General features: G+C 38.4%; 2 protein-coding genes across 4 annotated transcripts in view; one reads left to right on the top strand and one right to left on the bottom strand.

Moving 5' to 3' along the window:
* The window catches only part of pdlim4 (PDZ and LIM domain 4), a 47,202-nt gene extending 40,059 nt beyond the window's left edge, over positions 1 to 7,143 (bottom strand). The window contains exon 1 of the mRNA XM_086309244.1: positions 6,874 to 7,143. Within this exon, the coding sequence (XP_086165370.1) occupies positions 6,874 to 6,966 (93 nt within the window). The 5' untranslated portion in view covers positions 6,967 to 7,143. The remainder of the gene's footprint in view (positions 1 to 6,873) is intronic.
* Positions 7,144 to 7,172: 29 nt separating this feature from the next.
* Positions 7,173 to 15,725, top strand: part of LOC147320958 (prolyl 4-hydroxylase subunit alpha-2-like) — a 47,562-nt gene continuing 39,009 nt past the window's right edge. Inside the window, exons 1-2 of one of the 3 annotated variants that reach the window (XR_015131301.1) lie at positions 7,173 to 7,415; positions 13,948 to 14,015. Coding sequence is in view for 2 of the 3 variants with exons in the window: in XM_086309241.1 (XP_086165367.1) it covers positions 7,355 to 7,415; positions 13,948 to 14,015 (129 nt within the window). In the remaining variant the exon portion in view is untranslated. The remainder of the gene's footprint in view (positions 7,416 to 13,947; positions 14,016 to 15,725) is intronic. The other 2 variants (XM_086309241.1, XM_086309240.1) reach the window with 2 other exon arrangements.

Raw genomic sequence — 15,725 nt, 5'->3', positions numbered from 1 at the left:
TCTGCAAAATACAGTATATAATGACCAATGCTGGGCAATTAATTATATAGTTACTTCTTCAAAAAAGTAACTCAGTTTGCCAAACAACAAAGTTTTTTGCAGCAATTTTTTTTTTTAAAATGCAGCCAACGCATTTTTAAATAAACATTTCAAACTATTTACAGAACAATCAGCTGTTCTGCGTCAAATTTGATGCCACACAAATTATTTGTGCCACTCCAAAAAATAATTTCTGTCCACTATGAGATAAAGGAGAACAACAGCCTGATACCTGCAGGCCTGACAACAGGAGATGTATCACTCCTGTAACATTCAGCAGTCGCCTCATTGTTCTGACACACACAACAAAACTACACTACACACTAACTACACAAGATTTGCGCTAAAAGTCGCAAATCTCTCACATCTCAAAACACCGCCGTCACTCCTAAAACTTCCCCCCGTTTCTTAACAACTAGATGCCACGTTGCCATATCATTTTTTGATTGGTTGACATGGTACTTTTTTGGAGGAAAGGGAGAGGGGGGTGGAGTTTGTTTTTGCTCACAGGCGGAGAGCGCTTTCGAGCCTTTTTTCTTATAAAACGCAGTTTTTACCATTTATTCCGCAGTAAATATAAACAACGACAGTATTCAGGAAGAAAACCAAACATTGCATTTTTTATTTTTTATTTTTTTTTTTAATCACAACTCTGGTTTTACGTGGCCAATCAACACAATTTACTGACGTCAGTTCCGTCTGTCCTGCTCACATCTCCGATGGTTGTACACGTTGTCATTAACGTGGCTTCACTCCACATCAGCCACGCCGCTTTGCTAGTTAAAACACTGGTGTCGGCACATAAGGACGCTGTCATAGCCTGTCAACGACGTTGATTAGCTGCGTATACGAATGTGAATCGCATCATTGGCTGGACTATGGGATAAGGTGGCATCGTTCTAATCCCATACTGGAGCAGCCAGTCACTTACTGACTAACACTGCAAAACAGAATTGTTAAAGTATTCATTTTAATTTCAATGCAGGTTAGATTTTTTTTCTTTTGTGCGCAACACAGATTTTCTGTGCGCAGAGACCGTGCCAGCAGTGCGCAATTGCGCACGTGCGCAGCTTAGAGGGAACATTGCCCACTACCCAGGTAGTGAGTGAACTGGAAATACATCAAATTGCTATTTGATTGAATCACAATCAAGTCATCGTATTTTTTTTCCTCAGTATGTTTTTATTTATCATCTGTAAAGAAGAACTTAGATTTAACCTAAAAAGAGTGGTACGATATATGTCAAGTAGAGAGAAACCTGGCACTTGTTATTGCGGCAAGGTCACTTAAGGTGTTCAAGCATAAGACAGGCAGTCATGATGGCAGGGAAGCATCAACAGTGCATAAAGAAACTTTAGCAACTGGTTATTAGGCAATCCAAACATTCATCCCCATTCCCGTAAGAAGCTACTCCACAAACAGTGACACAGTTAAATGCTAACAGATACAGCGGTTAGCAAATGACAGCCTCATGTCACACAGAGTCATCATGTGGCACGCTGAGGTTTGGTGAGTATGCTGGAGTGCGGTTTCGCTGTGGACGTGTACTCGAGAGAAGCAACGAGGCTGAGAACACAGGAAAGAAAAGAGTAAATGTGTAAATGTTTGATTATGTGTGTTTGCACATTACGCGCTGCATGTGCTGCATCAAAACTCATTCAAGTGTGACATCATCTTCACGATGAAGTAATCTGACAGGTTATACGTTATTTTTGTATTTTGTTTTTTCAAGGTAACACAGGGACTTTAAAATGTCCTTTGGTGTTTGTCTTAGTTCCTGAAAAGTTCCTATTTGCTCTGCAGTGATACTTAAAGCTGCAGTACGCAAAACTGTTTGGAGTGAGTGGGTGTCACAAATAATACCCTTTTATCATATTCTCATTCAAGTTCAGTCTTTGGAAAACTTACTTGGGCCAATCACAAGTCTTTTCAGACCAGGTAGTAGAATAAAGAAGTAGAATAAAGATTCACAGATAATAAGGAGTGGTGGCCTACAGGAACCTACAGGATTACTGATCAGAGAGCTAGTACACAGACAATAGTTTACACAAGACTGCTGTATTGTTCCACCAACTTTTAAAAAGCTGTGTAATTAAGATGTGACTCACAATGAATTACAGCTATTTAAAAACTGCTAAAGCAACAGTTGTTTATTCTGGGAAGTTTCAACCAGAGCTTTCTATCTAAATGTCTCCTCACCTGCAAATCACAAGATCGACACTTAAATGAGAAGAGCCTGTCATTTTCAGATGTTGTACTCGTGTATAAAGTCCACAGAGAGACTTTGAGCTGGGTGGGAGCGCCGAGTTGCACATCTTAGCAACAGAGAGAATAATTTTCTGGCAATGTCTCAGGCCTTTGTTTTCTTGTTGGACCTGAGATAAGAACCATGGTTATGACCTTGAAAACCCAATACATCGCCTGGAGTGTGAGGCTCCAACTGGTTTGTGTTATTCACGCTCAAACAAAGAGGCTCAATCTGCCAAGACCAATAAGCAACACTGAAGTTGATGATTAAAGATGCAAGGTCAGACATAAATGAGAACCCAAGTAAATGGGAGTGCCCTGTTGAAGTAATTACAGTTGCATTCAAGTGCATCTAGAATGGCAGAGATGTTCCAGTCAATCTGATTTGTAATCAGATTAGCAGAATAACTGACTGTTTTGTCTTCTGTTTTTTTTGCACATGTGCTGTGCTTTCCCTGAAATTTCCTTTCACCATGTGATGCTTGAACATGTTGTACAAGATCATGAGACCACCAGAAGATTCTTTTGCAAGTTTCGCAGCAAATATACTGAAACAAACATGTTTTCTGAGAATATGAGCAGTCGCCCAATTCTTTCCCCCTAGAGAACACTTGAAGTCTAACTGCAGCATGGATATCATAATAACAACAATCACTGAAATCCACTTTCATACATCAGATAACCAGATGAACAGGAAAAACTTAGAAACCACCCAAGGACTTTCATTGTTCCCTCTGCCCTGTACTGTTTCAAGAGCTCAGCAGCTTCACTGACAACAGGAAGTTCTTCAAGGGTACCCATCTGTTATATTTTGCTCAGTTTGTTGTGGAAATGCAGCATCTGTAATTCTAGCCTAGAGAGGAAAAAAAAGGCTCCCAGACAGCAACTTGAAGCTGATTATTATACACAGCAGTGTCTGAGAAATAACCCATGTGGCTGTAGGTTGAATATCCTGTCTCTGCTATATGACAGATGTACAGTGGTGTTGAGGTTCTGTGATATATACCTGCAATGCACCGAAATTGCATTTGCTCTTAATTCATTTTCAGTAATTCCAGTGTCCTAATACAAGCAGAATAACAATTGTGGGATGACATGACTTGGTTGAGTCATTTAGTCCACTGAGACTAAAGATGTACTCGATCATATTCCATGAAAAACAGCTGATTAAAGGATTGTGATAGTGTTGCAGAACGTGAGCAATGACGCATGGTATAACTGATTTTCTCTTTGTGCTCCTTATCTTGTAAAGTCCTGCAAACACCAGCCACAAAGACAGAAAGTGACTAGCTGCAGTTCATATTAGTTTTCCTGCGAGTGGACTATGATTTAACACCAACTCTAACCCATCTTTGACAGTCAGAATATGTCATTTTTATTGGTATTATAATCTTATCCCAGTCAGGAACAAATAATGATCACAAACTTTGCCTTTTTCCAAAAATAGAGTTTAAGGCTGGATTAGGGTTATGGTTGCCTAACTTTAACCTATAAAGGCTTAGACATTAGAAGATTAAAGAGTCTTAACTTGGAGATCTGTATTTTTGTGACAACTAAAAGAAGAATTTGATGTGTGAATAACTGGCCTTTACATTCATAAACAAAATCTAAATCCCTACTGTGACTTGTCTGAAAACTTCATCTTGCAGAGGCCATGCAGCAGGTTGAGCGAAAAAGAAGGAACGCAGAGACACTGTGCACTGCTTGGATCATTATTCACCCAACGCTCAGTTGTGAATTCCTGTCCAGGAAGGTGACTGTTTTCCAGCTGGCAAATCTGACAAGTGTCCTGCATCACCTTCTGTCTGGAAGTAACTTTAACAAAATGGCTAATATCACAGCTTTCACATTCAACATGTTCTCTTTAAATGCTTCTACAGAGATATCAAGGAATGTTTTTTTCAGCTATTTAATGTCTCTCATCCACACCAAGCCATTTGACAACCAGACCCACCATGCCTACACATGCCATCTGGGCAAATGTTTCTAGTGTCAAATAAACATATCCCATTAACGAGCTGAAGTCCTAAAGGGCTGGCAGGGGACTAATCAGCTTATCCAGGAAGATTATCACCTTACGCAAAGACCCAGCTGCTGCCATCATAACTTGCTTTCTGGTATTTACAACTTTCAGTGTGCAGGTGTTGCATGACATTCACTTTTATGCTTGCTGAAAGACATTAGATGAGGGGAGGGCTGTGTAAAGTAATCTAACACTCAAAAACTCCTAATATTTAGTTCTCATCTTCGGCCTTCTCTTCTTTTCTTGGATAAGCCAACATACTAAGAACTATCTGAATAGTCCAGCCTGTGTAATGCTTACATGGTGCTTAAATACCCTCTGAGGAGGCATTCTAGTTACTGTACTACATGAAGTATCTTTCTCTGACACACACAAACATGCTCTTCCTCTATAACTCTTTCTGCGTCACCATTCAGTGCATTCAAACTGCTGTCTTGGGCATGCACCGTACAGCAAGAATGCAACAAGTATGTGATGAACTGCAGGTTTACGAGATACTCCTGCACTTCAGCAACAATAAATCACTTCACACACTTCCGCACCAGAGAATCAGTGTCACATATTTTCTGGTTTTTACATCACTCTGAATTTGAAGGATCAAGTTCTGTTATTAAAACACTTTTTTTTCCTTATGTTTAAAGCCAGTGTCAATTGGACATTGAAGGAGTTTGTAATGACCGGCAAGAAGCAAATAAAGGTCTTTAAGTGGCAGTGTAATGACGAGACTTTCAGCCAAATCACTTTGTATTTAGGCCTCTGATATTACATATTTGGCTAAATATGCTTACATCTCAGCAGCTGCTTCCTTGTCTAAATATCAAGCCAAGTTTTTGGAGTTACTCAAAAATCCCCTATTGCTGTTGCTGCAGCTCTTCCATGTGAGCACAGTTTTTTATTGCCATCTCTTTCTGTAAAATATAACCTGCAATTAATTTTACTGATGCCATCACCGCAGAGTTATGAAACTCTTTCACAATGCATGCCATGCTTTTAACACTGGCACCCACATATACACGCACAGATTAATCTGGTGAGAAATTGTGTGATTAATTACCCTGAAACCACAACTTGCTTGCTGAACAAATTATTTAAGAAGTTAGGCATGCATCGGAAAGCCTGAGATGCCATTGAAATATTCTAAACAACTCAAGGAGGTTGCAACAGGCTTGTTAACTCTCATTCTTCCCAAAACAATTATTGCCTTGGCCACTACACTAGTTTGAAAAGAGACAAAGAGACAGTAAACTTGATGATTCCTGAAGATATTATATATTTGATATATAGGCTGATATCATGATTGATGTCTATTTTTTGTTTAAGCTGCAGAGTTCAACTACCTTTTAAGGTTGTTTGCAGAGTCAAAAGCGTCAAGTTAGCAAGTAAACCTCTCGAGGTTTTACGACACCCTCTGAGTCGAAGCATGCCACATCATTGTATTACAACTTTTTTTTAAAAAACATAATATTTTATTAGGTTTAAAAAGAGCGCTTTGGGTCACCTTCGGGAGTTCATCTTCTTCTCTCAAAGTTGTTTATCAGCCGTCATAAATCTAAAAGGTGAACCTCTTGTCTGAGGTGCTGCAGGTCTGTAGTTAAAGGGTAGTTTTAGGCCTGGTGGTACAGCTGAGCACAACACCTGGAATCCCTCAGCAACACCAATGAGCTCTGATGAAAAACAAATGTCAGCGCCTCCCCTCCGTCCCTTCTGTAAGGCCTGCAGCAGGACCGGGCTGTGTTTATCCTGGCCGAGAAGAACCTTTGGCTACTGCCAGATCAAACTGCCAGCACACTGACTCCTGACCCATATTGTGAAGGTCAGGAAAGTTCAGGAGGTTTTGTGATTACTATCAACAATACATCTACTGGTTCTGGTACTACCATAAATAATATTAATAGTGATTAATTAAGATTTATTAATATAGTGTAATATTATATATTTTAAAACTAACACAAATGCCATTTCTTTAAAAAAAAAAAAAAAAAAGGTTAATAAAAGAAAAGAAAAAAACTAAAACCAGTTGAGTTGTTGCCAGGTTATCCAAATGTAGAATAGTTTATAATTATTTATAAGTATTAAGTATTTAAGTCACAGAGTTTATATTACTATGAAGGATAGGTTCACTAGCATTAGTTAGCCTTAGTTTCATTCAAATTATAAAACACCTTTTCTAAACTATATAAATATATCCCTGTGTTGTGTCGTTCTGTTTATGTTGAGACTGATGATTTTGAACGTCGATAAGTGTTGTTCGGCCAACTGCAATGACTCACTAAACCGTACTGGCAATTTCAGCTGCCAGAAATTAGACGCCCCCATCTGTCTGCTTTGAGAGTAAAGCTCCCGTTTATACACTGGCGTTAGGGCTAGCAGACCTCTGAGACCTGTTAAGATTAATTCATTGAGCAACTTCCAACCTGACTCAGTTTATATTTATTTATTTATTTATTTATTTATTTATTTATTTTCCTACTTCACTTAAAGCAGCCAAATATCCCCTGTCTGTTCCCATAGCTCAATGAATGGATAAACACGCAGACGCAAGAGACGACAAAATTACTACCTACCCTGGAGACAGTTAACGGGGTGCTGAAATCCCGTCCTCCAACCAGCCGAAAACCCCACGGTGAGGGTCCCTTGAGTGTCACGGTCTGGGTCATGATTGCCAAAAAGACTGTGAGAGAATATCAGATAAATGACAGGCAGGCTGAGACGGGGAAGTGTCCGTGGTTCCTCGATATACGGATGAAAACAGGGAACGTGAACTAGCCACAGTCCTATGCCTAGCTGCTAGGCAACGCTGCCCCGGCTCTGAAAACTTTCCTCTTCGCTTGATTCAGGTTTAAATAACAAAGCCGCTTCTGACGTAGGACGACGGGCTGCCGTGCCCGCCTTCGCCCGGTCCATAGCAGAGAGAGTGGGAGGGGACGATGCTGGGTGTCGTGGCTGCTGCGTGTGGAGACTTCCAGTGGTGATATGTCACATACGAGGCAGTGTTTGTGCAAATGTTAATGGAGTGAATATAGTGTGCATTCCATTATCAGCTAAATGTGTTTGACTTGTCATTCATTCACTTCTACTCCCTCTACCTCAATGAAAGTAACAAAAGGTAAGTCTTTATTCATCTGCCACTTTCTGTTCTCAACTGCTTCTTTAGTAGGGACTCTTTTCCATTTGTATGAGTTACAGTTATACATGCCATTCTTAGTACACTAGTTTAAGGCATAATTTGTTGGACAAAGACACATTTTGTATTGCCTCTGTATCCCACCACAGAGGATTTTAAATCAGTCAATATGTGTGCAAACTTTCAGCTTCAAGTTAGGGGGTTTAACAAACATTTTCCACTAACTGTTTAGGAATTACAGCCCTTTTTATACACAGGCTCCAATTGTCAGATTAACTGAACAAACTAACGTCATTTTTAATTTAAGGATTGTTTTTCATTCTTAGTTTTAGTTTCTTCATTTGCAGTCTTTGCGTTGTGACTACCTGAATCCTACAACCTACCAAGGCTTTACTGTTTCTTTTACTTGTTTGTGGGTCTCTCAGCATTCAGTTTTGGATTTAATAACTAAAAGCATGCTCTGCTGAGTTGAGATCAGGTGACTGACTTGACCATTGAAGAATATCCCATTTCTTTGCCTTGAGAAATTTTTGGGTTGCGTTTACGCTCTCCGTCATTATCCTTTAACACTGTGAAGCATCGTCTGATCAGTCGTGCAGCATGTGGCTGAATCTGAGTGGAGAGGAAGGCATGCCTTACATGCACATGCCCGTAACATTGTCTCCACCATGTTTGGCAGACTGTTTCTCTCCTCCAAACTTTTATATCAGTCTGGTACAAGGTCTGGGCTTCATTTACACAAAGAGAGAGACTGTGCAGACTCTTTCATATGTTTTCTGGCTTGGTCTAATCTGGTGTTGTTATTCTTGAGTGTAAACAGTGGTTTCTACCTCGTTGTAAACTCTCTGTATTTACATTTAGGAGGGCGTCTCATGATTGTTCACCTTGACCACAATTCGCCTACCTCCTCCACTTCACTTGGTTAGATGTTATGAAGTTGTTTTTCTTAACCACTTGAATAGGATTATGCACTTTGGTTGTCTTCTGTGGCCTTTCGGGGCTTTTGGTGTTACTGAGCTGGTCACTGCAATCATTCTTTTTACAAATATACCATATTTCATTTAACCACTCCTAAATATTTTGCTGTTTCTCTGATAGGTTTACTTTGTAATATTTTAATGGCCTCCCTAATTTGCATTGACATCACTTGAAATTAAAAGCTATAAAATGCAAATTCAGCAGTTTCAATAAACTTCTGATATTATGTCTTCTTCATTTGCCATTGAAATAAAAAGGGATTGAGCCTCACCTGGTCGTGCTGTCACGCAGTCAGTCAATTGTCCAATTCATTTTGAGCCCCTGAAAAGGACACTGTGTGTGTAAAAATGGCTGTAATTCCTTAACAATTAAAGGACTTTTTAAAAAATAAAACCCCTCGAATTTAAGCTGAAAGTCTGCTCTTTGATCACATATAGACATCTTTGATTTAAAATCTTCTGTGTTGGTTCACAGAGACACAAACAAACAAAAATGTATCTTTGTCCAACAAATTATAGTTATAACTGTACCAAGCTTTAACGTTAGCATTGCTCTAAGTAATTGCTACTGTAAATGATTTGCTTTTTCATGCATATAATCTTTCAGTTACTTTGAACATACATGCTTAAAAATACACAATAACCAAGTCAGTCTAGAAACTCTGTTTAAAATGTCTAAACCTGTGAGAAGCTATCTATTAGGATACGCTTGAGCTTAACATATCAGAGTGTAACTGTAATTTTCACAGTTATTAAAAACCAAATTCTTAACAGGTAACATGTTAACCAAAATATTGGATAGACTGATGTTTGGATCTGATGCCAAGGAAAAGATTTTTAAGATAATCCATCCAAGAGCTGTTTGATTTGATATGGTTGAGGTAGGCATCTGTTGATATTTGCTGGCAAAACAAAACAGCTTTTGGGGAAGTTCACAAAATATCCTTGCCTTTAGGTCGTTGAAGGATAATCTGTGCGTGCACCTAAAACTAAGACCAGCCAATAACTTGCTTATCTGGGTCCTCCAAAAAATTCTGTGTAGCCTGAGTGTCATAGAGTAGCAAGAAAAGATGTTATGCTGTAACTTGAATGCCTCACTAGCGGAAAGGATCTCTCCCATCTGTCAATGGATATACTAGTATCCTCTCTGCCCCACTTTCTGATTCGTTCATGTCCCCAGCCAATTACAAAGTGAGTCACTGAGCTAGACTATGATTTTTCTGCTGCAGAGGGGATGATCTCATAGACATTCCTGGGAATGTGTGTTTTAGACAACTGTAGACATGTGGAGCTCTGTCTGAAAATCTGAGTCACCTTGAATCAGACACCAGCCTATCCTGGTTACTGTGTAACAAAGTGGCACTGATGTCAGCACAAATGCAGCTCAGCATCAGGTATTTTGTGACTGTTTCTGCAAGCCTGTGTAAACTTTGCACAATGAGCTGCTGTGATGTAACAGAGTTGTGAAAACCTGAATGTATGCAGATCGTAATGATGCAAGGTGTGTGATTGTTTTAACAAGAGAGAACAGGAGAACGCGTGAGAGCGCGTGAGAGGAACGTTAAAGAAACATGAATTCATTGGACTTCCTTGAGAAAAGGAAGGTATTTTGATTGATTGCTATTATGTTTCACAGAACATTTGAATATATTATTCTATTGAGATTTAAAGAATTATTTAAGAAACTTTTGAGCATAACTAACATGCAAATTATTTAAGGCCAAACATCTTAGTCAAAATAATTACTTCATTATTGAGTCCCGTCAGACATTTGTCCCACACACAATTTCCTACAATAATGTCTGACATTCTCAGGAGAGGCACAGATCTAAGGTCACAGTGACCTAGTAACTGTATAACATATGGATTTTGAGTTAAAGCTATAAACACATTTTGTGAACCTTTACTTTTAGTTACAGTTAACTGATAAATAAATAATTTAAACATCTGAAAACTGTCTGGAGTTTGTCAACATGGAAAAAACAAAAAAACTAAAAATTGTAAATACAGGAAATAGTTTTACTATGGTAATTTGGTAAAAATGTATCATCTTAAATTGCCTGATGAGGCTTTGTTCACATGTTTACTGAGAGTTTGGATGTCTATAAGTCTGCAAGTCAACTGCTCTTAAGAACTTCTGTGTTTTTAATGGAGTATTTATACTGATTTTCCTAAATCTTGCATCTGGCATATGCCCCAAATACAGTAAAACTTCAAAAGTTCTAAACTCAGACTGAAACAAATTAAAAAGAAAACTAAAAGTAAAAAGTAAAAGTAGAAACAAAAAGTCAGAATGAGTCAAAACAAAACCTAATTACAAAATACTGCTTTTAACAAAATTCTGACCAGTTCATTCCTGAATCCAGGCGGATATTAGAGCCAGACAGTATTTCCTGCAGGTTCACCTTATATGACAGATTCAAAAGACAAGAGCAGATATGAGATCATAATAACCTTCTGCTTCTTTATTATAATGATGAGAGAATTTTTGAGTTAAGGCCACAGTGTGTTTTGTGAAGTGATAACAACCTTGAATTTTGACCCTTGAACCACCGAGTTTGAATCAGTTCATCCATCATTTTATGGCAAATCTGAATCAAGGTATTCCTAAGATATTGTACTCATTGGTTTCACAAAAAAAATCAAACCATGTATTGGTGATAGCCATTCATGGTTATCACCAATACATGTCCATACATTTGTAAACAGAGTACTGATATTCTGAAATGTTTGACCAAACAGCATTCACAGACTGCTCTTTACTTGCTATCAAGGGCACATCAAAGGATGACTAACCAAAAACCAAGAAAGGCCGAGACGGCTGTAGATTTATTGAGCAAATCAGCAGGCTGACATCTTCTTCAAAGCCCGTCTGCAGTAAATCTGAGTCAAACTACAAAGACCTGCCATCTCTCTGTTCTTTCCTCCCTGGATGGTCATCATTTTGATGTACCCACTGCAGAGTCAAAGAAGCCTTTTCAAATCACTGCAAATCTATTTACTCTCTTATTTTCTTTACAAAGCTAAGAAGTACCTGAGGGGAAGCAGGTAAGATGAGCAGTGATGCAATCATGAGCTGTTTTCCTCCACCTGTTTTTTTTCTCTGCAGTCTGGGAGATTTTTGTCATCTGTGCTATTGCACAATCACACAGCTCCTTCATTATTAATAGTTAGAGCATAATAATTATGATTATTATCAGAAAATATCTACAGATGTCCAGTAAATATGTTCTTCTGAAGTGATAAATACATCTAGTAAACAAGGGTTTTTTTTGCCCTAGGTGTTGTTATTCTTATCATTGTTGTTTTTTTAACAGAACACATCTTAGAATGTTTTCACTGGTGTGAATGTCCAAAGAAAATAACTCTGTGAATTGTATTTAAACTTTAAAACACAACAAAACCAGAGGTTGGATTAATGATATCTGATATTATGTCCTCAACTAGCAGCTATTATAATAACTCAATCTAAGATCTGACTTTAAGTAATGTGAGACAAGTCATGCATAAGACAAATCATCAACCAAATTAGTTGTTTTCTTTAAATCTAGGGACTATTTTATTCCTCTTTGGCTCAATCTCACTATTTTCCTAAATGCAGCATCCACAGCACAGCTGATTTTGGCAATGAAAAGCTTGAGAAACCAAAAGAACATAACCTGCCCAACACCACACAGTAAAAGGACAGTTAATATGTAACTGGTGGACATAGTGGAGCAATTAGCGGCTAAAGAGCCAGATGTTTTCCCCAGGAGCTGATGGACAACAAACAGGGCTAACATGAAAACAAATGTTAGATTTTGTTAGAAAAGTGGATCAAAGTGAAAATCAAAGCTAATAATAGGCCTTTCCCCCCCAGATGAGCAAGGGCACATCCTAATAAGTCGAGGCTGACTTTGAATTCAAGCTCAGCTCTCCCAAGGGGAAAGTCCTTGGTTTAAACCATTGCGCCACAAAATCTTACGCTCTGTGAGTGGCCAAAATCTTACGTCATGGCCTCGATTTTCTATACCCTGAATAAAGTGCCTAGGGGAGGAGGTGCAGGAGTCTAGTTTCCTGTTAGACCACTTGAATTACATACACTGAAAGGCTGGAGGGTTCTTTTTTTCCCCAAGATTGCCAAAAAAACGTCACCTACACCCAGCCCTTCCCACCATGGAGAAGGTGAATGAGAGCTAGAAAAATAAAAGCAATCACTGTCAGTGAATGACGGTTCGTGTTACCCATATTATCCTTTCCTTTCTACAGGAGGAGGAGTATTCTTTCTCTTTTGGTGGTTTTTCTTGTCTTTGTCTTCGCATTGTTTAGGGAACCCTTAACTATCTGCCCTCTACTTTCACCCCATATTCTTCAGCATTCATTACTTTGATTTGTTCTCTATTTTTTTAGGAGTTACTTAGCACTCATTAAAAAAATCCTGCATGTATCATTTTAATACCAGAATCTCATGAGGCAAGCTTTAAAAGAAAAACCACAATTTTAAAAATTCCTGCAAGCAAATCTTGCAGCAGATGTAGCTCCTGATTGGTAACAGATTTAACGCATTCACGGGAAAAAGTTTGACCCTGCTTTTCAGATTACACCACATTTGGTAGCTGTATGTCCCTGCATTGAAAATGGTTAGAGCTTTGTAATGGCAAATGCTGGAAACAATGGTGACACGTACAGTGCTGGAGCACCTCATGGGGAAGCAAAAAGCTGCAAGGAAATCATGAAGCTTAATTCATGTGGCAACAATATTGCTGAGTCAGAAATGAAAAACAGATGACGCTATAACAAAAGACCACCGTGGCCCCATGGCTGCCTCAAAAGAATGCTGCAGACCTATACACCTAAGATGATATGAACATACAGAAAATACATTTATGTTTACCTATATCTGAAGATGTACATACATGCCTATTCCACGAGTACTCCTACATCAAAATTTTAAACCCTATATGTTCGGATTGAGAGGCTAATTGTGAGCAGGTGTTAGCGTTTATATAAAATGCTGCTAAAATGTGATATGATGGATATCAGATTGAACTCAAATTCATGCAACTTCATTTTGGAAAAGCATTTCGGTATTGAGGTTTTAATTTGCCGAGCTCGTGAGAAAGTTGTTAAAGGATATGTTACAAAGTAATTCATCATCAAACTGGCTACATTTACTGGACACACACATGCACACTGACCAGATGCTGGCAATGAATAATTGATCTGGTGCATTGCTGTTGTTGGAAATAACAAACAGATGCGAATGGATCTTTGAAAGGATTATCCAAAATTCTGAGTTACAAGTGAACAAGGATCGTACATCCGCCAATGTGCTGGCACGAAAGCAAGAGAGGCCAAGTTTGACAAACGACCTTTCAGTTAAACAATAAATTATAATTCTGTAATGTTTTATTCTAACATTTATTATAATATTTGTATTGCGGTATAATAGTTTGATTCCTTTATATCTAATCCTGTAGCATTTATTTGTCTTGCTCAGCATTTGACAATCAAATGAAAAGTTCTTGGTAACTAATTCCATGCTTTTTCCTTTACAGGCGGGGTGCAACAGCTGGGTGTAAAGCAGTCAAAGGAATATGGAAGATCAGGACCTGAGCCACTAATTGTGGGTAGTCAGATACTTTAAGCTTATTACAAAACCAAGCATAAATATTAACAGTATGGCAGCGTGTTAATGGGGTGTTCACATGTGGATTAGTTTATGTTATTGTTTAGTTTTAGTTGGATGAAAAACAATAACCATGATTTTAGATGATACTAAAGCTGGCTATTAGAAAAGTTTGATGAGATGGGGACGTTTACCTTATGTAGACAGGAGGAAAAATTGTTACCCTTTTTAAGCATTTGCAAACACCAGACCATTTTGCATTTTTCCATACAGTTTTGTTCCCCTTCTTTAATCATGTTGTTATTACTTAGCTCGACAGTAAATAAATAACTTTAATCCAAATCATTGTTATATTTGTATTGGAGCTGTCCATGAATCATGTGGCAACTCATTGAACTGTTTTGTTTTTTCAGTGATGATTTGCAAATGTGGACGGCACAGACTTTCTTTTTCTCACATACAGAGTATCTGATGAACATACACATGTATATGCTTACAGTCAACTATCCACTGAAATGAGTTTCAGATAACTTACCTACAAAGTCACAAAGAAAAAAACACAAATTGACACCAAGACGACTCTTTGTACCTAAATGAGCCAATCTAAACTACTCATCAGACAGTGCTATAAATTCCTGTGCACAGTTAGCACAGCTGGTATAGTTGAGCCCGACAGCAAATTATTTCACAAAAATCAAAATTAGTCAAAATTATTAGCGCTCCTGATGCTAATAATCAATTTTGTATCCTTTTAGCTGTTTGTTGTTGTAGTTTTTAACAAGTCTCACACGTGTCTCCTCTGAATAATACCAGCCCATTCTTCTTTGGCAGATCTTTTGAGCTCCTCCACCTGTATTGGTCTTCAGGCCTGGGCCTTGGTCTTAAATTCACCCCTCACATTTTCAATGAGATTCGAGTCAGGGCTTTGTGCAGGCCATTCAGTAATGGTCATTTAAGTCTTCTGGAGGTAGGTTTTCACCAGAAGTGAAGTAAGCGTGCTCTGTCATGTCGAAAGAAGGTTCTTGAGGTTTCCTTGAGGTTTCCTTCAAGATCACAATGTTGCAGCACATCATTGCATAGAAATGATTTGTGCTGTGGCTCAATTTAAAAAAAAAAAAGAGTCATTTTCTCCCTTGTGCTGTTAAAAACTTTTACATTTCAGCTAGCACTACTTAATTTAATTTTAATTTTCAGGAGTATGCGTGCTGTCTGTAAATGTCAATTCACACATATTTGTGTGTAGTTTGGCTGTTTATTAGACTTAAACCAGAGTTCTGTTTATACAACCAGCCCCAGTTTATGAGTAAAGTTTATCTGAGTAGTCTTGAAAAGACATTAAGGAAAACAAACTACCTACAGAGATAAACAGTTTGCATCTCAATGTCAGATTTTATCTACTACACAAATAATTGAATGCAGTTGTGGTTCCATGTGGAAGATGGCTTTCTCCGGAACAAAGTAAAATTCACTTAAAACCAGGAACTAGACCCCTGCTGGTTGAGATAAAGATAAATTAAATGAAGGGAAACTCTGCTCCGGGCCTCTAGTTAGCCTTTTAAATCATCTGATCCTGGTTCCGCTCTAAATGAATCATTAGCAAATGCCCCACATGCAGATATTAGACCCGATCAACACTCTAACAATGCCTTCTTTGTCCTGTGCTGGACGTTTCTGATCTGGGAAAGACAAACACATGTTTTCCATGTG

The sequence above is a fragment of the Aulonocara sp. 'chitande type north' Nkhata Bay genome, linkage group LG10, assembly GCF_057382095.1.
Source record: "Aulonocara sp. 'chitande type north' Nkhata Bay isolate Kocher_YH1m ecotype deep benthic linkage group LG10, A_spYH_male_GT1.1, whole genome shotgun sequence".
In the NCBI taxonomy this organism is placed as follows: Eukaryota; Metazoa; Chordata; class Actinopteri; order Cichliformes; family Cichlidae; genus Aulonocara; species Aulonocara sp. 'chitande type north' Nkhata Bay.
This window is presented reverse-complemented; position numbering and strand designations above follow the sequence as displayed.